This window comes from Bufo gargarizans, chromosome 2 (genome assembly GCF_014858855.1).
Source record: "Bufo gargarizans isolate SCDJY-AF-19 chromosome 2, ASM1485885v1, whole genome shotgun sequence".
Lineage (NCBI taxonomy): Eukaryota > Metazoa > Chordata > Amphibia > Anura > Bufonidae > Bufo > Bufo gargarizans.
The window spans coordinates 722,264,591-722,287,000 of NC_058081.1; the positions used below are offsets into that span (position 1 = coordinate 722,264,591).

The window sequence follows — 22,410 nt, forward strand, 5'->3', positions numbered from 1 at the left end:
ATCAAGAGGATTGGTGTTCTTTTTTGTCCCTTGCTGAGTTTGCTTTAAATAACCGTCGTCAGGAGTCCTCTGATAAGTCACCATTTTTTGGTGCATATGGGTTTCATCGACAGTTTGGGACTTTCTCGGGAGAGGGGTCTTCTGGTTTACCTGATGAGGACAGATTCTCCTCGTCTTTGTCATCTATTTGGCAAAAGATTCAAGATAATCTAAAGAGCATGAGTGAGAGATATAAGCGTGTGGCTGATAAGAGACGTGTGCTTGGTCCGGACCTGAATGTTGGTGATCTGGTGTGGTTGTCTACCAAGAATATCAAATTGAAGGTTCCCTCCTGGAAGTTGGGTCCTAGGTTTATTGGGCCTTACAAAATCCTGTCTGTCATCAATCCTGTTGCATACCGTCTTGATCTTCCTCAGACTTGGAAGATCCATAATGTTTTTCATAAGTCCTTATTGAAACCTTATGTTCAACCCATTGTACCCTCGCCTTTGCCTCCTCCTCCGATTATGGTTGATGGGAATCTTGAATTTCAGGTCTCTGGGATTGTGGATTCTCGTCTTGTCCGCGGTTCTCTTCAGTACCTTGTTCACTGGGAGGGGTATGGTCCTGAGGAGAGGATGTGGGTCCCAGTGACGGACATTAAAGCCTCTCGTCTCATCAGGGCTTTCCATAGGTCCCATCCTGAGAAGGTGGGTTCTGAGTGTCCGGAGTCCACTCGTAGAGGGAGGGGTACTGTCACAACCAGACAGCTGAGAAGCTCTGACAGAGGCCTTTCAGAACCTCCTCTTTGAGTTTCTGTGTTGTGGTATTCAGCTCCTCCTCTCCTTAGCCACTCTCAGCTGTCATGTGTTGGACTAATTGCTTCCCTTTAAATTCTTCCCCAGAAGGCTTTTCTGGGCGGCTTATATTTCTTCCTGGAGTGTGTGTGCATGCCCATCTGGTTCTCCTCTCCTCTACAAAGTTAAGTGTTATACTGTTATCTGTTATTTTCTGTTTGCTGGATCCCAGGTGACCCTGACTCCCTCCGTGTCTGGTGTAGGGAGCCGGTGGTCGTGTCCCCTCGCTATTGTAGGGTGCTCAGGGGTTATATAGTCAAGGTTCGTGGATATGCATACCTCCACCATTCGGATCTATGCATAGGCTAAGCAGCCAGGGAAAGTGCCAGGTCTTCTACAGGGGTCTCCCTTTTGTTCCTTAGCTGTTGGATCCAGCGAGTCATTTATGCATGTTGTTTTGCCTTGTTACCTGTACACATTCCGTGACAACTGCACAGCCCATGCAAAGATCTTTATGATAGAAAGTTGCATGTCCACGTACTTAGACTGAGTGACACCTGCAAACCCTATAACAGTGAGGGGACACGACCACCGGCTCCCTGCACTTAATACGGAGGGAGTCAGGGTCACCTAGAATCAAGCCAACACAAATACAGAAATAGACTTAACTGAGGAACCAGCAGTAGTAGCATCTAGCAGTGAACACAATCCAGGAAGAAGTATAAACCACAAAGTGAGGCAGTATGGGAGGGGATATAAAGGGAGGCAATTACTGCTAATAGATTACAGCTGGAAGAGGGAGAAGAGATGTCAAAGCGAAACCAAAACAAAAGAACATCATGCAGGAGGTACTGAAGAACGTCTGTCAGAACTTCTCAGAGATCTGGCGGTGACAACAACGTACCGTCCTTAATTCCGTCACTGGAGCGTGATCGTAAGATGTGCAAGTACAAGCGCACGCTGGTAAACGCGCTACTGGTGGCATTCCCACCTGACAGCGGGGGCACAGTGGAAGCACAAGGCGAAGGCAGAGAATGAGGAAGAGGTCGCCAACACAGCTGGGGCACCGCCAGCACCTCAGAAGGCAGGGTTAGCATGGCCAAAATGTGGAAAAGCTTTGTCAGCACTCCACAACAACCAGCACCACCAGCTAATATGGAACATCTTCACCAACATGGTGGAGCAGTATGTGTGCACACGCCTACACATACTGAATGACGGGTCTGCCGCTTCAACTTCTGGGTCTCCAAATTGGGCACATGGCCTGAGCTTGCCCTTTGCGCCTTGGAGGTGCTGGCCTGCCCTGCAGCCAGTGTATTATCTGAACGTGTGTTTAGCACGGCAGGGGGCGTCATCACAGACAACCGCAGCCGCCTGTCCACAGCCAATGTGGACAAGCTCATGTTCATTAAAATGAACCAGGCATGGATCCCACAGGACTTGTCCGTACCTTGTGCAGAATAGACATGTATACCGGCACTAAGCAGAAATTGTTATACTGCAGCGCAATTGCTCATGTTTGTATTTTGAATATTACACACTCTTTTGGAGTGTACCCCAATTTAAAAAAAATAAAATAAAAACAAAAAAACAGTGTTGGCTACCTCGTCCTCCTCCACCGCTGCTTCCACCTACTCCGCTGCGTCCACCGCCTTCTCAAACTCCTACTCCATATGGAACTCCACCTCTTAAATCAATTTTTTTTTTTTTATTAGTACATGTTTTATATTATATCATTTCACAACTTTGTCATTAACATTTTCGGGGGAAATTCACCAATTTTTGGGTGTAATATACCCCTCCTCTACCTAGTTGACAGCTTAATAAATTCTTGGGTTGACATTATACAATTTTAGACGTGAATAAACACATGCTCTGCTTTCATAATTTCTCCCATATTTCAACTCTATAATTTTAAATTTGAAAAAATTTATCCTAACTTGGATGTGGTCTCTTTTTCTCATGCTCCCTCTCTGGCCTGAAACCCTGATTCCCCGCCACCCGTGATCACCATGGTAGGCGCATAAAAGAACATCGAAAGTTGATAGAGCAGATATCAAATTGGATCGTGAACATCACAGGTACGTGCGACATGGTGGGGCAGTAAGTGTGCACACGCCTACACGAACTGACTGACAGGGGCCAGCCCATGCAACTTCTGGGTCTCCAAATTGGGCACATGGCCTGAACTTGCCCTTTACCCCTTGGAGGTGCTGGCCTGCCCTGCAGCCAGTGTATTGTCTGAACGTGTGTTTAGCATGAGTGGAGGGCTATATTTCCCAATGTTTTGGGGTGTACCCTAATTTAAAAAATATATAATTTTAAACCAAAAAGCAGTGTAGGCTATCTCTTCCTCCTCTACCGCCACTTCCACCTACACCGTGACACTGCTTCCTCAACCTACTACTCCATATTGACCTCGTCCTCCTAGATCAAGATTATAATTTTTTAATTTTACGTATTTTGTTATTTTAAGTCATTTCCCTATCCACATTTGTTTGCAGAGCACTTGCCATGCTCTTAATCACATTTTGACGCCCTTTCCATGACATTTTTACTGCCATTTTAGTGCCCAAAAGTTTGGGTCACCTTTGACTTCAATGGGGTTCGGGGTCAAGTTCGGGTCACGAACTCGTACTTTTTTCTGAAGTTCGGCCGAACATGTCGAACCCGAACATCCAGGTGTCCGCTCAACTCTATTTATGATTAATATTCTGTCCCATTTCTTTTGGTCCCTCAAAAAGTGGGAGGCACAGATGCAAACTGCTGTAATTCCTGCACGGTTCACCTGATTTGGATGTAAATATCCTCAAATTACAGCTGACAGTCTGCAGGTAAAGCACATCTTGTTCGTTTCATTTCAAATCCATTGTGGTGGTGTATAGAGCCAAAAATGTTAGAATTGTGTCGGTGTCCCAATATTTATGGACCTGACTGTGTGTGTATATATATATATATATTAATACTAAGTGATTGTGCATTCTACATCTGAAAAATAAACTATTCATTGCGGTATCTCGAATCCCTGCTGTGTCCTGTCACCCGCTGTATACTGTATGTGGAGGAAAAGATCAAGGATCGACAATAGCATACAGTAAACACATCAGATATAGGAATATCTGTCAATTGATATGAGATTTGGAGCTTGATATTGGATTTAACCTTTGCCTTTTGTGTTTTCATCTGCAGTTTACCTAATTAGAACCAACCGGAGATGACGCTATATACTGTAACCTATATACTGAGAATACTAGATACTACTCCACGCTCTCTCTGATTTGAAGCCCACATTTAATATACACAAAACAGCCTTGTCTGATTTAATGTTGAATCAATTGGGGAAAGCACTGTGGATAGTAATAGTATATATTACCGTATTTTTCGCCGTATAAGACGCACTTTTTTCCCCCCAAAAGTGGGGGGGAAATAGCAGTGCGTCTTATACGGCGAATGTAGCCGATTTTGCCTAGTTTTCAATGATACACCCGCCGCGATGCCGTGCGGCGGGTGTATCAGCTGTGAGGGAGGAGGGGCTGGGGGCGGCATCTGCATTTATAATGACAGCGGGGCCCGTGCAGTGACTGTATTCTACTACACGGGCCCCGCTTACTGTATAATCATATCCCTAATAGTTAATTGTGTGCATGTAAAAGCATAATGAGCGATAATGATGAGCGCTATTACTTACAATTAGAAGCGCTCACCGTTCGGAGCAGAGAGGAGGCAGGAGGCAGGCCGGGAGGACGGGCGCTGGCAACGTGAGTCATACGTCACGCGCCTGCGCCGCCCACTTTATGAATGAAGCAGGCGGCGTGGGCGCATTATGTATGACTCACACTGCCAGCGCCCGTCCTTCCGGCCTGCCTCCTGCCTCCTCTCTGCTCCGAACGGTGAGCGCTTCTAATTGTAAGTAATAGCGCTCATCATTATCGCTCATTATGCTTTTACATGCACACAATTAACTATTAGGGATATGATTATACAGTAAGCGGGGCCCGTGTAGTAGAATACAGTCACTGCACGGGCCCCGCTGTCATTATAAATGCAGATGCGACCCCCACCCCCATTATAAAAGCAAATGCGACCCCCACACTTATGGAGGGGATCTGTGGATGACACATAGCATAAGATGCTATATATGTGTCATCCACAGATCCCCCCCATAACTGTCATACACAGATCCTCATAACAGTGCCATCCAGAGAGGATCCCCCATAAGTGTCACCCACAGATCCCCCATAACAGTGCGTCACTCACAGATCCCCCATAACAGTGCGTCATCCACAGATCCCCCATAACAGTGCGTCACTCACAGATCCCCCATAACAGTGCGTCATCCACAGATCCCCCATAACAGTGCGTCATCCACAGATCCCCCATAACAGTCCGTCACTCACAGATCCCCCATAACAGTGCGTCACCCACAGATCCCCCATAACAGTGCGTCATCCACAGATCCCCCATAACAGTGCGTCACTCACAGATCCCCCATAACAGTGCGTCATCCACAGATCCCCCATAACAGTGCGTCACTCACAGATCCCCCATAACAGTGCGTCACCCACAGATCCCCCAGAACAACAGATCCCCCATAACAGTGTGTCATCCACAGATCCTCCATAACAGTGCATCACCCACAGACCACAATTAGTTCAAAAGCGCACCTTTTGGTTCAAAATATTTTTTTTTCTTATTTTCCTCCCCAAAAACCTAGGTGCGTTTTATACGCCGGTGCGTCTTATACGGCGAAAAATACGGTATACGCTTATAATGATTATGTGTCAGTGCATTATGTACAAATAACTAAAATCGCTCTTTGCGATATATCATATTTCATTGTGAAATCAACCAAGATATATACATTTTTACATTTTTATCTCTTTTCATTATTTTGACTATTTTCATAATATAAAATGTTTAATTATTTTTTATTGAGGTTTAACTGTATAAATTATTAATAAATACAATTTTATGCAAAGCCAGTAGAAGGTGTGCGCACTTGATTTATAATTTTCTCTCTTTTTAGGACCCATATACTGTAGAGTGTGATATATTATATACAGTGGGATGCGAAAATTTTCCTGTATAAATCATTGGTTGTTACGATAAAAAATGTCAGTTAAATCTATCATATAGGAGACACACACAGTGATATCTGAGAAGTGAAATGAAGTTTATTGGATTTACAGAAAGTGCTATAATTGTTTAAACACAATCAGGCCGGTGTAGACATGTGGTCACTGTTGTTGTCATTTTATTGATTCCAAAACCTTTAGAACAAATTATTGGAACTCAAATTGGCTTGGTAAGCTCAGTGACCCCTGACCTACATACACAGGTGAATCCAATTATGAGAAAGAGTATTTAAGGGGGTCAATTGCAAGTTTCCCTCCTCTTTTAATTTTCTCTGAAGAGTAGCAACATGGGGGTCTCAAAACAACTCTCAAATGACCTGAAGACAAAGAATGTTCACCATCATGGTTTAGGGGAAGGATACAGAAAGCTGTCTCAGAGATTTCCGCCGTCTGTTTCCACAGTTAGGAACATATTGAGGAAATGGAAGACCACAGGCTCAGTTCAAGTTAAGGCTCGAAGTGGCAGACCAAGAAAAATCTCGGATAGACAGAAGCGACGAATGGTGAGAACAGTCAGAATCAACTCACAGACCAGCACCAAAGACCTACAACATCATCTTGCTGCAGATGGAGCAACTGTGCATCGTTCAACCATTCGGCGCACTTTACACAAGGAGATGCTGTATGCGAGAGGGATGCAGAAGAAGCCTTTTCTCCGCTTGAGGTGGGCTGAAGCACATTTTGACAAGACAGCTTCATTTTGGAATAAGGTGCTGTGGACTGATGAAACTAAAATTGAGTAATTTGGCCATAACAAGGGGCGTTATGCATGGAGGAAAAAGAACATAGCATTCCAAGAAAAACACCTGCTACCTACAGTAACATATAGTGGTGGTTCCATCATGCTGTGGGGCTGTGTGGCCAGTGCAGGGACTGGGAATCTTGTCAAAGTTGAGGGACACATGGATTCCACTCAGTATCAGCAGATTCTGGAGACCAATGTCCAGGAATCAGTGACAAAGCTGAAGCTACGTCAGGGCTGGATCTTTCAACAGGACAACGACCCTAAACACTGCTCAAAATCCACTAAGGCATTTATGCAGAGGAACAAGTACAACGTTCTGGAATGGCCATCTCAGTCCCCAGACCTGAATATAATTGAAAATCTGTGGTGTGACCTAAAGAGAGCTGTCCATGCTCGGAAGCCATCAAACCTGAATGAACTAAAGATGTTTTGTAAAGAGGAATTGTCCAAAATACCTTCAACCAGAATCCAGACTCTCATTGGAACCTACAGGAAGCGTTTAGAGGCTGCAATTTCTGCAAAAGGAGGATCTACTAAATATTGATTTAATTTCTTTTTTGTGGTGCCCAAATTTATGCACCTGCCTAATTTTGTTTAAACAATTATAGCACATTTTCTGTAAATCCAATAAACTTCATTTCACTTCTCGGATATCACTGTGTGTGTCTCCTATATGATATATTTAACTGACATTTTTTATCGTAACAACCAACGATTTATACAGGAAAATCATGACGATTAACAAGGTTTCCCAAACTTTCGCATCCCACTGTTTATGCAGGACCGATATAAAGTGTAATAAATTATATATTTCCGGAACCAATCCCCTGCACTGCCGCAGCGCTCATCTACCACAGCGATCCCCTATACTGGATATCCTGACATGACATAGCATACTGAGCAAATCATGTCAGGCTTTTTGTATAGCACTGTAGATAGATAGAAATATATGATATAGACAGATACATATTAGATAGATGGAAGCAGCATAGATAATAACAAAGTAGCAGTGTGCCAGCAGCCGAGGAGGGGGCTTTATAGATCAAAGGCGTTAAATGTGAAATAAAAAGTATAAACCAAAATTCAGAAATTCATGAAATGACCAAGACCTATCTATGATGATTAAATTCACCATTTCATGTGCGCACAACACCTGTTTTTTATACACTCCCGAAAATGCAGAAATACCTAACCCATCCTGCAGGGCGCCCCATAGTTGCACTAACTGACTCAATATTGTCACCTCCAGCTATTGTGTTAGAGTATAGTGTTGATCACGAATATTCGAATTGCGAATTTTAATTGCGAATATTGGCACTTTGAGAAATATATTCGTAATCGCGAATATTCAACTTTTTTTTTTAAATACCAGTTCATGCAAATCTTTATGCTCATTTTCGCAATCAAGAAAATAATGCTTAGAGATCATGAATTCGCAAATTCTTGAATATATGGCGAATATTCACACGAATATTCGCGAAATATCGCGAATTTGAATATTGCCCCTGCCACTCATCACAATAGAGAAGACTCTCACGCCATTGACAAAATATACACCATCTTACCTGCTTGATACTAACCATTTTCTCATGATAATACGGGATCTAGAGATGCGAGGTGATGACATATTAGTTACATTGGATGTGTGCAATCTGTATCCCTCTATTGAACACCATAAGGGGATACAGGCAGTTGAATGGATATTGTTATCTTCCACTTACAATGAGGGAGAAAGGGATTTTTTTTTTACGTCTTCTTGCCATCATTCTACAAGATAATTATTTTCAGTTTCAGGACACGTTTTATTAACAGCGGCGGGGGACCGCGATGGGTTCGAATCCAGCACCGACATACGCAAATTGTTATATGTCATGGTTTGAAAAGGAATACATATATGCTAATGAATATTTTGTTGAACATTGCATTTTTTGGAGTCGTTTCATTGACGAAATTTTTTGCGCGTGGCGGGGCGATATTCGGACCCTATATTGCTTCTCCAAATACCTAAACTCTATCTGGAAGGAACTCCAATTTACAGTACACTGGGACATTGCAAAAATGAATTTATTTGTTGAACATTGCATTTTTTGGAGTCGTTTCATCGACAACATTTTTTGCGTCTGGCGGGGCGATATTCGGACCCTAGATTGCTTCTCCAAATACCTAAACTCTATCTGGAAGGAACTCCAATATACAGTACACTGGGACATTGCAAAAATGAATTTCCTAGACACCTGGGTAATTCAGGATGAAAGGGGTTTGATACATACTGATCTATATGTCAAAAACACGGATAGAAATAGCTTATTACATTTTACTAGCAATCATCCCCCAGCAGTAAAAAAAATCATCCCCCTTCTCACAATTACAGAGAGTCCGCAGGATAGTGTCAGACACCAGGACCAGGGAGACCCGTGAGGGTGAAGTGTTGGAAAAATCTGAGGCACGTGGTTACTCCAGAACCATGTTAAATATAGAAAGGGATAAAGTGGGTCCTGTGACATCAACACGCTCACAAAAGAAACCACAGGTTCCATTTGTGGTTAAATATCATCCCTGGATGAATAAATGTAGAACTACAGTATAATAAATAGGCACTGGAATATTATCACTAAAGCTTATCCAGATGTTGATGAGTTCCAGCATCCACCAATTATTTGTAATAAGAGATCTAAAAATATCCACGATCTCCTGGTTAAAGCTGATGTAGGCAGTGATAAAATGTTAGCAAGACACATGACACTTTCCACGCCAAGAAAAGGTACATTCCCGTGTCTGCAATGTATACATTGCTCAAGTGTAATCAAGGGTGAGTACTTCACCCACCCCCATACAGGTGAGAGATTCTCTATCAAAGGATCCTTCACATCCAATAGCAGTTTTGCAGTATATATCTTGAAGTGCCCTTGCGGACTTGTCTGTGTCGGTGAGACGTCTACTAGAATGAAGGATCGATTCTGCAAACACAAATCGACTATTAGGAAAAAGAATCTGTTACTTCTTTTACCCTATCATTTCGATAAATGACGGCGCAACATTTCGCAACTGCGCTTCCAGATTATAGAACAAATACCTTCCCCACGGAGAGGAGGCGATAGGGTTAAATCCCTCAAGAAAAGAGAGGCGTTCTGGATTCACAGATTGCAGACTCTGGAACCCAAGGGGTTAAATGGCGATTACGATCTGAGCAGTTTCCTTTGACGTAAGGTTCATCTCGCATATTAATACTCATATTTGTTTTTTATTTGTAAAATTTTCTTTGTTTGTTAATTTCACAGAAAACGTGATGGATATTATATGAGTACACCTCAACTTCTCTACAAACTTACAATATTTTGTATATCTAGTGTATTTTGTCCTATGCGCTAGTTGCCTTTCGTGATAAATAATATTGTGTGTTAGTTTCATATTTACCCTAAGTGGTTTGCTCCTGCCGCTTTGGTTATTCTGTTTTGTTTATACGGTTTCTATAGTAACCTGATGTCATATCCGATATTGCCACAGGCTATTTAAAACCTTTGTGTTTCATTTTACTTTGTCTGTTTGAGAAAGGCTCATCTTACGAGCCGAAATGCGTCAAGTTGTTGTTTATGTGACAAATATAAAGAGAAGAGATATCGCATCCATGTGAATAAGGCATAAGACTGCCTGACTCCTTGAGAGTTCATAACGTGTTTCATAAGTCATTGCTTAGGAATATGTGACGTCAATCACCCCAGAGACCTCCTTTTCCAGTGGAGAAGGTGAGATGAAGTATGAGGTTGCTAAAATGTTATACTCCAGAAGGGTCTAAGGTAATGTTGAGTATCTGGTTCACTGGAAGGGTTACGGTCCAGAGGAGAGGACGCCGGCAGCTACTAATTTCCGTAGTTAAAGGGGTTGTGTCACTTCAGCATTTATGTAGAGAAAGTATGGCCACCACTGCTGGATTATAGGGTGGTCATAACCATGGAAACAAGAAGTGTATAATGTGATGGAAAAATGAATCCAGCCTGTGAAGGAGGCAATATCATGCTTACCAATAGTGTTGAGCGTAAATATTCTAAAAGCAAATTTTTATCGTGAATATCAGCAATTTGCGAATATTTAGAATATAGTGCTATATATTCATAATGCCGAATGTTTTTTTTTTTTTTTTACACGGTACACATCGGGTGATCATCCCTCCCTTCTTCTAGCTTGTGGGCCAATGAGGCTTTGTCACAGCTTAGCAACATCTCTAGCAACCAATAGACAAGTTCCTGTCTCTTACTATACAAGTTGCACGTATTGCGAAAAAAATAGGCGCATCATTAATTGCCAAAAATTTGCAATCACAAATATATTGGAGCACTCTGTCTGCATATAAAGCTATTCTAATGCTCTGCCGTGTCAACCATTTTCTCCAGTTTCAGGAAACTTAGACCAGCTTAAAAAAAGTAGCATAAGTGATCCACGCCGGTATTTCACTCGCATTACGTGAATAATATATTGCCGATTTTCGCAATAAAGAATATAATCTCGAATTTGCAAATTGATGATGAATATTCTACAAAATATTCACAAAATATTGCGAATTCGAATATTACCCCTGCCGCTCATCACTACTTACCAACATTTGAGTCCGAATCAATTTGCAGTGACATTACATCCTAATAAAGAGATTAAAACACATTTGAAAGAAGCAGTCAGGGGCAGATCCAGTGACTTATAGGTGACTCCATGGAAATTCAGTTGTTCACTTTCCTTTTCTTATCCATTTGGTCTAGATCAGGGGAGCACAACCTGCGGCCCCCAGAGCCATGGTTTGCGGCCCCCGCCCTGCTGGGCAGAAACACAGCTTATCCTGCACAGAGCGCCGCACAGCAGATGGATCACAGGTTTTGCTCCTGCACTGTAGCAGGAACAGAAAGGGTCCCCGGCTATTAGTGAGAGCGGGGAAGCCGAGGAGAAGACAGAAGCGCTTTATTAGCGCTTCTGCCTTCTCCTCTATGAGCGCTCTGCAGTGTGGACCCAGCGATCATGTGACCGTTGGGTGTCTCGGGAACAGAGGAGCGCTGCCCTGGTACAAAGCCTCCGCAGCAGGCTGGTTTCCCTGTACGGTAACTGGGGCTCCTTTGGATGCTCCAGTTACAGTGGTAATAGTACAAAAAAAAGTCACTTATTGTCTCCCAAAGGTCTTTCAGTGACCTCTTGGGGACAAATTACGTGGTAAAAATATATTTAAAAAAAAGTTAAAAAACGAAGAACTAAATAAATTTTAAAATTAAATAAAAAGGAAAAAGTGCTTAATAAAAGAGTGTCACCTTTTTATGAAAAAGTGCAAATTTTAAAAAAGTGACAGTGTGCCCCAAAGTCTTTTTATGACCTCTTGGGGGACATATTATGTAGCAGAAATATATTAAGTAAAAAAAAAAAGATACATAAAAGAAAAAACACCCACACTAATCAAAACCGTCACCATTACCGCCCCATTCACGTGAAACTTTTCATATTATATAGCAAAACGGCCTACACAAAGTAGAGAACTAATTATAATAATTTATTTTGGTGTCAGTTTGCATATTTTAAGAATAAGGAGCTATAGTTTGAAAAAATATATACTTTTTAAAAAAAGTACAGTTTTGTACAGTTTCCCCCCAAAAAATATTGTTGCAAAAATTATTTTTGTAGTCCAACAAATAAGATAGTTACAACCATTTGAACCACCACGCGCGCTAAATCACTAAAAAGTGTTTGGTCCTTAAGGCTTTTTCGGGCCTGGTCATTCAATCGTTAACCAATAGGCGCCTTCCCCACTAGCAAGGTAATGTGCTTACTGGTTACTGCAGGGCGCCTATAACTGGATTGGCAGGAGATGGTAGTAACCAGTGAGCTCCGTCCTCTGCAGTGAAGGAAAACGCTGATTTATAAATAAGAGGCAGGATGGAAGGAAATGACGCCACTTTTCTGGTAAAATTCATAATTACCTGCTCCACTCCGCTCTGGTCCTCTGCACTGCCCCCGCTGCCTCCATCTTCCGGTTCCTGCTCTGTTTACACCTGTCAGTGCATGGCCATGGTCACTTGCACGGCTCCAGTCAATGACTGGCTTCAGCAGTGACATGCTGCTTGTGGTCACATAACCGCCTAAGTCATTGGCTGGAGTGGTGTATGACCATGTCCATGCACTGACAGGTGTAAACAGCGCAGGCAATTCGAAGAACCAGAGAGGCGGGGAGCAAGTAAGTATAACTCTTCGGTTTCAGGGTTATGCTGCAGCACGATATTTGGGACAATTACTGGGAACAAGTGTTCATAGGAGCGCTCATATCTTATATCTGGCCGGTATAATCGTGCAGCTGATCAGTCGATAAACAAGGAATTGCTCATTTGTCGGCTGATTTGCATATTTTATCAGGATGAAAGATGTCCGATTATCTGCAGCACGACTGTGGCAGCGATCACTTCTCCCCAGTCACTTTGCACTGGCTTGTGTGATAGGTAGATGAGTGCCGATCAAATTTTTTTTATTTGCGGCCCCTTGAAATAGAGCGATGTGACAATGCGGCCCCCAGACCAAAAAAGGTTGTGCACCCCTGGTCTAGATCATCACGGTCAGACGTCTTTGGTCAGTTGTGTGCACCCCCCACTGCTACATTAGATTAAAAAGACACCAGCATTACTATACGGCACATGGTAGATATATACAGGCCACTGTCATCCTGCTGCTCAACGATACTGCACCCGCTGTGCTCCCCCATGTCCACAAACACTATACTGTCAGATACAACAGTGCCATACAGATTGTCCCCAATATTAATAGTGCTCCCAGACGGCCTCATTAGTAATAGTGCCCTCAATAGTTATAATACTCCCCAAGAGCGCCCCATTATTAGCAATGCCTATATTTTACACCCCCAATAATAATAATGCCCCTGCAGTATCCCTAATAGTATTAATATAACCATAATGCTCCCAATATCTGTAATGCCCCTCCTGCAGTGACCCTTGTAGCTAGAATGCCCCCTTGCAGTTTTAACTCCCCTGTAGTGCCTATATATATTTATATATATATATATACACAGTATATATATTGCTCCCCCCATAGTTTAAGCAAATAATGCTCTGCCCGAGTGCCGGTATATAATGCTCCCCCTCTTAGTGCAAGTATATAATACTCTCCCACAGTGTCAGTATTTAATACCCCCTCCACCCTTTCTTGGTGCACCCAGTATTAATTAGTAGTGCCATTGCTTAGTTAAAAAACAAAACAAAAAAACTTGCTCCTATTCCCTGCCAACATCTACGCTGCAGGCCACAGACCGCTTCCAATCTGTGTCCCGTGTTATTGCGTCCCAGCACAGGCGGTCCCCATGACATCCCTGCTCCTGCCCCAGGGCTTGTGTGAATACGTGATCACATGAGACCTGGAGCAGTAGGTCATGGCGATGCCATTCCAACTTTTTGCTCCGCTCTACTACCTCATAGGCTTCAGCATATAATTGCTCTCTCTGTTATGGGTAGCAAGGTTGCGCCCTAGGTGGGCGCCTATCCTCACCTACCCATTGTCCTGGCCCTGCTGTCTGTCATCACATTTTTATCCCTTAGGCCCCTGCACTTAGTCAGGAAGGGACCATCATCCAGTTGTTTGTCATCGTTTAAGACAGATGGTGCAAGTAGGTAAGGACCTCTCCTTTCTTTCTCTTGACAGGAACTCTCCCCTTCTGGCAGGAAGCAGGACCAGCCCACTCCTACCAAGAGGGGCAGTGCAGGGTGTGAAACCTTTGCCATCCATTTCTTGCTGGTAACTAAGTGCAGAAGCAAACCATAAAATGCATAACAATGCAAACAATATTCAAATTGTAGTACCCTGGTGTCTGGTATATTACAGATCTGACCAATGAATGTGACATCACATGTCCTAGGAAAAGGCTTAAACTCTCTCTGAGCATTATGGTCTCTTGATAAAGCTAAGTACTGAAGGTCCTAGCAATTGGACCCCTGCCACTCTCAAATTGATGACCTATCATGAGGATCATCATCTGTTTTGCATAGGGGCTGTGTACACAAAACGGTAGGAAATATTTTTTTTATCCAGGCCATGCAAAGTTGCTTCTTCTCTTTCAGTTTACCTGCATTGAGTGCAAGAAATGATTTACTCGGTGAACATGATCTGTAAATGCTGTATGAGTTAGTACTTCTTTATGGCATGTGTAGCACCGTGGACATCTACATCACAGCGGTATCTGATGACATCATACATTCACTCACACTTACCAGTCACAGTAATAATGGTGGTCACTTCTTTGTAATAATTATATTTTACATTACTCTCTTTGCTTTCTTCAAATCTAAAGTAATATTTCCCCTTATCTTCTCTCCTGGCATCAGTTATGGTCAGGGTGCAGTCTCCAGAATCTGGATTTCCCGTCAGATGGAAGTTGTTTTTTAGCACATCACTGGATTTATCATTAGATGCTACAATAGATTTTAGATTTACAGGCATCTGCATCCAGTAACCAAAGGAATTATTGAATGTATTTCGACCGTCAGCTATGAAGTTACAAGGAACTGTGGTACAGAGACCCTCCTGAACACTGACACCGGAAGCCACTTTAATAGAATAGGACAGCACTTGGCCTGTGATACCTGTAGAAAGATAAAGGATGTCATAATTATTGCAATATTACATCTGCCGTACCCCAGAATAGGATACTTGCTAATTGTTTCTTCTTAATTAAATGTTATTTAATGTTCTAATGCATTGTATTACCCAGTAAAGTTTTGTATGGATCCGTTAGGGTTAAAAATCCTTACACTGCCCTTTTAAGAAGCTAGATGATGGACTTAGTTCAGTCTAGTGATTTTAATGTTAGCTGAGGAAGTGGGATGAGCTACAGGTGCTCACTCCTTGGGGAAATTAGGCCACAGTTCAGAAGACTCACCACCTCTGAGATATTTGCATAAAAAGATCCCTCTCTACTTTACAGATAGAGAAGATAGAGAAAAAAAGAACCAAGAAGGTCCAGAATTTCAAAGCACTGAAGTAAGACAGTAAGTTATTCAATGTGTAACCAGTTCATAGAGTACAAAACGTCTGTGTAGTTGGGACTTATCTCTCAATAGATGTTCAGAGATCGCAGCTGCCTACTAATTGTGAAGCTGCTAAGCTGCGGAGTGGGGCTTGGGGCACTATCAGTAACAGCAGAGCTCCCCATAGAGAAGGCAGGGATGGTTTTTAACTATCCTTGTCCTCCCTATCGCTCTATACACTGTGCTGAACTAGCACTGTGTATAGAAATCAGAAAGCACCATTTCCTGGATCTGATCCCAGCAGTCATTTGACCGCCAGGGTTGCTAGCCTGTACAAGCTGCGGGGTCTTACTAGACCCAGAACAGCTCTGCAGAGAACATTTGCAGGGCTGTACAACCTTTCTGGAATCTGTGTTCCCCTGTTACTAGGGCTACTATGTCAGCAAATCAGCAATAAAAAAATATATTTTTAAATGTCCCCCAAAGATCTTGTATGACCTTATGGGGGCACAACGTATATTAAAAAAGGGTTTTACTGTGGATGTTGAGTCTTTAAAGATGGCCTCTACTCTGGAGCACAGTGAGTGCCCTAGCTTTTCACGCAGCAGACACTCAGGGCTAATGTCTTCAATTGATCACAGACCTAGTGGTAAAAAGTGACCTGGGCATCTGCAAATTTAAAAAAACTCGGGAGCACATGTCTTACCCTTACTGAAATTGAAGAACACATTCCTTAGAAGTTCAGTAATAGGCTAATTGCACAAATATTCCATTTCAGGCCTGCAGGTGGCAGCACTGCATTGCAATTTACAGAATTTTCTATTCAGGATTATATTCTATTACTGAAAAGAAATGGGAAACTAGTTATGGCATTTTAAGGTCCCCTTAAAAACAATATCAAAATTCAAATCACCCTCCAAAATTAGAATAAAAGACAACAAAAAATAAATATCATAGACATCGCCATGTCCAAAAATTCCAGTATTTTTAAAATATAAAAATAGTTATAGTATAGTAATGCATAGTAAAGTATCAATTTTCGCAGATGACACTAAACTGTGTAAAGTAATTTACACTGATGAGGACAGTATACTACTACAGAGGGATCTGGATAGACTGGAGGCTTGGGCAGATAAGTGGCAGATGGGGTTTAACACTGATAAATGTAAAGTTATGCACATGGGAAGGAAAAATGCAAGTCAACCGTACATACTAAATGGTAAAACACTCGGTAACACTGACATGGAAAAGGATCTAGGAATTTTAATAAACAGCAAACTAAGCTGCAAAAACCAGTGTCAGGCAGCTGCTGCCAAGGCCAACAAGATAATGGGTTGCATCAGAAGGGGCATAGATGCCCGTGATAAGAACATAGTCCTACCACTTTACAAATCGCTAGTCAGACCACACATGGAGTACTGTGTACAGTTCTGGGCTCCTGTAAACAAGGCAGACATAGCAGAGCTGGAGAAGGTCCAGAGGAGGGCAACTAAAGTAATAACTGGAATGGGGCAACTACAGTACCCTGAAAGATTATCAAAATTAGAGTTATTCACTTTAGAAAAAAGACGACTGAGGGGAGATCTAATTAATATGTATAAATATATCAAGGGTCAGTGCAGAGATCTCTCCCATCATCTATTTATCCCCAGGACTGTGACTGTGACGAGGGGACATCCTCTGCGTCTGGAGGAAAGAAGGTTTGTACACAAACATAGAAAAGGATTCTTTACGGTAAGAGCAGTGAGACTATGGAGCTCTCTGCCTGAGGAGGTGGTGATGGTGAGTACAATAAAGGAATTCAAGAGGGGCCTGGACGTATTTCTGGAGCTTAATAATATTACAGGCTATAGCTACTAGAGAGGGGTCTTCCTCTGGATCAACTTGCGGGATAACAAGCCGAACTGGATGGACAAATGTCTTTTTTCGGCCTTATGTACTATGTTACTATGTTACTATGTTATCCTATATGGCAAATTGCATAACAATTTTTTTTAAAAATTAACGATTTGCTGCTTTATCGTCGAGTCACCTCCCACAAAGAATTGATTAAAAAGTGATCAAAAAGTTATACACACTCCAAAATGGTATCAATAAAAACCACAGATTATACAGCAAAAAATGAGCACTCATTCAGTCCCATAGATGTTCCCTATTTTTGGACTCTAAGACACTCTTTTTTTCTCCCAAAAGGGAGGAAAAAAATGCCAGTGCATCTTATAGTCTGAATGCTAATAATATCCACTTCTGTTATGGAAAATCATGTGTGCATCTTATAGTAGGGTTTATCTTCTATTCCCAAAAATATGGTAACTAAAAAAAAAATTATGGGGGTCAGAATATGGAGATAAAAAGAAAAAAACTTTTTTTTCCAGGTTCTTTTTTTCAGTATTAAAAAAATAAAATAAAATAAAAACTATACCCCACTCCCCTGACATGTTGAAAACTTTCCTCTGAGATGGTACTGGAGGCTGGACAAGAGAGAACAGATAGGGCATACTGGGCCAGTTTGGGTCACTGTTCCAGTCTGCCTACCCAGAAGCCCATGGGATCAGGCAACACGGAATACACCCTGGAAAGACAACAGCCATTTAGAGAACATGACAATTTAAAAAATGTTTTTTTTTTTTTTTTTTAATTGGACAGCTGTCCAGAAGTACAAATACCTGTGTCATGCAGCAAAATTAAATTTGGGTGAAGAAATGATGAGACAATTTATACTTTTGCTTGCCTGGCAAGAAGTTCAACACTCGGCACAGGCCTTAAAAAAGAATGTTTGAAAAAAAATTAAGTTTGGGGGGCGAGCCAGCACCAGAGGAAGATGGACGGGTGAAGCACGGCTGTGCTGCTAGAATTTACCTCACAGGCTGTTTAAATCAAGTTACTGGACCCAACATGGTCTAGATTGGGGGCCCTAAACCTACTGACCCTCCTGGGCATTCCAGATCATTGAGCTAGTGTCACGGCTGTTTAAGGGTAACCAGAGCATACACAGTAAGGCTACTTTCACACTTGCGCTTGATCGGATCCGTTCTGAACGGATCCGATCATATTAATGCAGACGGAGGCTCCGTTCAGTACGGATCCGTCTGCATTAATAACTTTAAAAAAATTCGCAAGTGCGCAAGTAGCCTGCGCGGATCCGTTCAGACTTTCAATGTAAAGTCAATGGGGGACGGATCCGCTTGAAGATTGAGCCATATGGTGACATCTTCAAGCGGATCCGTTCCCATTGACTTACATTGTAAGTCTGAACGGATCCGCACGCCTCCGCACGGCCAGGCGGACACCCGACCGCTGCAAGCAGCGTTCAGCTGTCCGCCTGTCCGTGCGGAGGCGAGCGGAGCGGAGGCTGAACGCCGCCAGACTGATGCAGTCTGAGCGGATCCGCATCCATTCAGACTGCATCAGGGCTGGACAGAGGCGTTCGAGTCCGCTCGTGAGCTCCTTCAAACGGAGCTCACGAGCGGACCGACGAACGCTAGTGTGAAAGTAGCCTAAGAAGAGCTACTGACCGGACCCAAACTAGGGAAGAGAAAGGGTGACCCCTGTCAGACCCTCAACACTCTCCCTATGCTGCTAAAGCACATGCCCGGATCCAAATGGTGGAACGAGGCATGCCCGCGTACCTTAGACTGATGAGCCCTGTAACCCCTACAATAGTGGAAGGGGCACGGCCACCGATGCCCTGCTCAGAATATGGAGGGAACCGTGGCCACCTCAGATCCAGTCAGGAAATCACCAGGTACACAACAAAGTCTGCACACTTAGCTGATGGAGCTGCAGCCGCAGAGAAGACGGATCCAAGGGCCGCTGGCAATATCCGGAGTGCTTGCAGCAGCAGAACACAGGTCCAGAGAACTAGTAGCTTAAGAAGTGAAGATACTCAAGGCAGAGCTACAACTGAAAAGAGAAATATAATCCACGCCCTGCAATAGGAGGAGGGGTGATTTAAAGGCAGGGAAATCAAACGCAGGAGGAACAGCTGGGAGTAAAGACCTCATCACAGGGGCGGAGAAACAGAACAGTAAGAACACCTCCAAACTCTAAGTGACATCATCACAGGGGTGGAGACACAGAGCTGTGAGAACGTCTCAAAGCTCGGGTAGTGACAGTACCCCCCCCCCTCTACGGATGGACTCCGGACACCCAGGACCCACCTTCCCAGGATGAGCCCTATGAAATGCCCTGATAAGGCGAGTGGCTTTAATGTCCGACATCGGAACCCACATCCTCTCCTCAGGACCATAACCCTTCCAATGAACGAGGTACTGAAGAGAACCGCGGACAATGCGAGAGTCCACAATTCTGGAAACCTCAAACTCCAGATTGCCATCAACCAAAATCGGAGGAGGAGGCAAAGAGGAGGGTACCGTGGGCTGGACATATGGTTTTAAGAGAGATCTGTGAAATACATTATGTATCTTCCAAACCCGTGGAAGATCAAGACGGAAGGCAACAGGATTGATGACTGACAAAATTTTATAAGGCCCAATAAACTTGGGACCCAATTTCCAGGAGGGAACCTTCAGTTTAATATTTCTTGTAGACAACCACACCAGATCACCCACATTCAGGTCCGGACCAGGCACACTTCTTTTATCAGCCACACGCTTATATTTCTCACTCATCTTTCTGAGATTACTCTGAATCTTTTGCCAAATGGTAGACAAAGACGAGGAAAATCTCTCCTCCTCAGGTAAACCAGAAAGAGCCCCTCCCGAGAATGTCCCAAACTGCGGATGGAACCCATATGCACCAAAAAATGGTGACTTATCAGAAGATTCCTGACGACGGTTGTTCAAAGCAAACTCAGCAATGAACACCAATCCTCAGGGAGAAATGAACACCAATCCTCCTGGTTCTCCGCCACAAAACAGCGCAAATATGTCTCCAGATTCTGATTGAGGCGCTCAGTCTGACCATTCGACTGCGGGTGAAAAGCAGAAGAGAAGGACAGCCGAACACCCAGGCGAGAACAGAAAGCCTTCCAGAACCTGGACACAAACTGCGTGCCTCTATCGGAAACAATATCAGAGGGAATGCCGTGCAATTTAACAATATGGTCGACAAAAGCTTGCGCCAACGTTTTAGCATTGGGTAAACCAGGGAAAGGAACGAAATGAGCCATCTTGCTAAAACGGTCCACGACCACCAGGATCACCGACTTCCCCGAGGAACGAGGAAGATCCGTGATAAAGTCCATGGACAGGTGTGTCCAAGGACGGGAAGGTATGGGTAACGGGAGAAGGGAACCTGAAGGTCGTGAACGAGGGACCTTAGCGCGAGCGCACGTCTCACAAGCAGCCACAAAACCCTCCACAGACTTACGAAGAGCCGGCCACCAAAATCTCCGAGCAATGAGATCTACCGTGGCTCTACTCCCGGGGTGACCAGCAAGAACCGTATCATGATGTTCCTTAAAGAGTTTGTGACGTAGCTCAGGAGGCACGAACAACTTCCCGGAGGGACAACGGGCAGGTGCCTCAGTCTGGGCAGCCTGGACCTCGGCCTCCAAATCGGAATATAGAGCAGAAACAACGATCCCATCCGCCAAAATGGGACCCGGGTCCTCGGAGTTTCCTCCTCCCGGAAAACAGCGAGAGAGAGCATCAGCCTTCACATTCTTGATCCCAGGGCGGAAAGTAACAACAAAAGTGAATCTGGAGAAGAACAGAGACCATCTGGCCTGTCTCGGATTCATACGCCTGGCCGACTCCAAGTACGCCAGATTCTTATGGTCGGTAAAAACGGTGATAGGGTGCCTGGCCCCCTCCAACCAATGGCGCCATTCCTCGAAAGCCAACTTGATGGCCAACAACTCCCTATCTCCCACATCATAGTTTCTCTCTGCCAGGGAGAGTTTTCTAGAATAAAAGGCACAAGGTCGCCATTTGGCAGGAGAGGGGCCCTGGGACAAAACTGCACCCACACCCACCTCGGAAGCATCCACCTCAACAATAAAAGGTAAGGAAACATCGGGATGCACCAAGATGGGAGCAGACGCAAAACTCTCTTTAATCTTAGAAAAGGCTGCAAGCGCCTCCTCCGACCAAGAGGAAAAATCCGTCCCCTTTTTTGTCATGTCAGTAAGGGGTTTGACAATAGAGGAATAATTCAAAATGAACTTTCTGTAGTAGTTAGCAAAACCCAGAAAGCGCATCAATGCCTTCTGATTTTCAGGAAGCTCCCACTCCAGCACAGCATGGACCTTCTCCGGATCCATGCGAAAACCAGAAGCAGAGAGGAGAAAACCCAGAAATTGAATCTCCGATACCATAAAAAGACATTTCTCCAGCTTGGCATACAGTTTATTCTCCCGCAGTATCTGCAGGACCTGAAAAAGATGATCCTGATGGTTCTGAACATCAGGGGAAAAAATCAAAATATCATCAAGATACACCAATACAAATCTCCCCATTAAATGATAGAAAATACTATTAACAAAATGCTGAAAGACGGCCGGAGCATTCATCAGGCCGAAAGGCATAACGAGATTCTCGAAATGCCCGTTAGGGGTATTAAAGGCCGTTTTCCATTCATCCCCCTCTCTGACCCTGACCAGGTTGTACGCGCCTCTCAGATCCAATTTGGAAAACACCTTGGCCCCAACAATTTGGTTGAAGAGGTCCGGGATCAGAGGAAGGGGATAGGGATCGCGAATCGTGATACGGTTCAGCTCCCTAAAATCTAAACAAGGTCTCAGAGAGCCATCTTTTTTTTTAACAAAAAAAAAACCCGCGGCAACAGGTGACTTTGAG

At 43.5% G+C, this 22,410-nt stretch overlaps 1 protein-coding gene across 1 annotated transcript in view; it reads right to left on the reverse strand.

Moving 5' to 3' along the window:
- Positions 1-22,410, reverse strand: part of LOC122926364 (sialic acid-binding Ig-like lectin 16) — a 139,755-nt gene that overhangs the window by 87,842 nt on the left and 29,503 nt on the right. Inside the window, exon 3 of the mRNA XM_044277739.1 lies at positions 14,894-15,265. Coding sequence (XP_044133674.1) covers positions 14,894-15,265 — 372 coding nt within the window. The remainder of the gene's footprint in view (positions 1-14,893; positions 15,266-22,410) is intronic.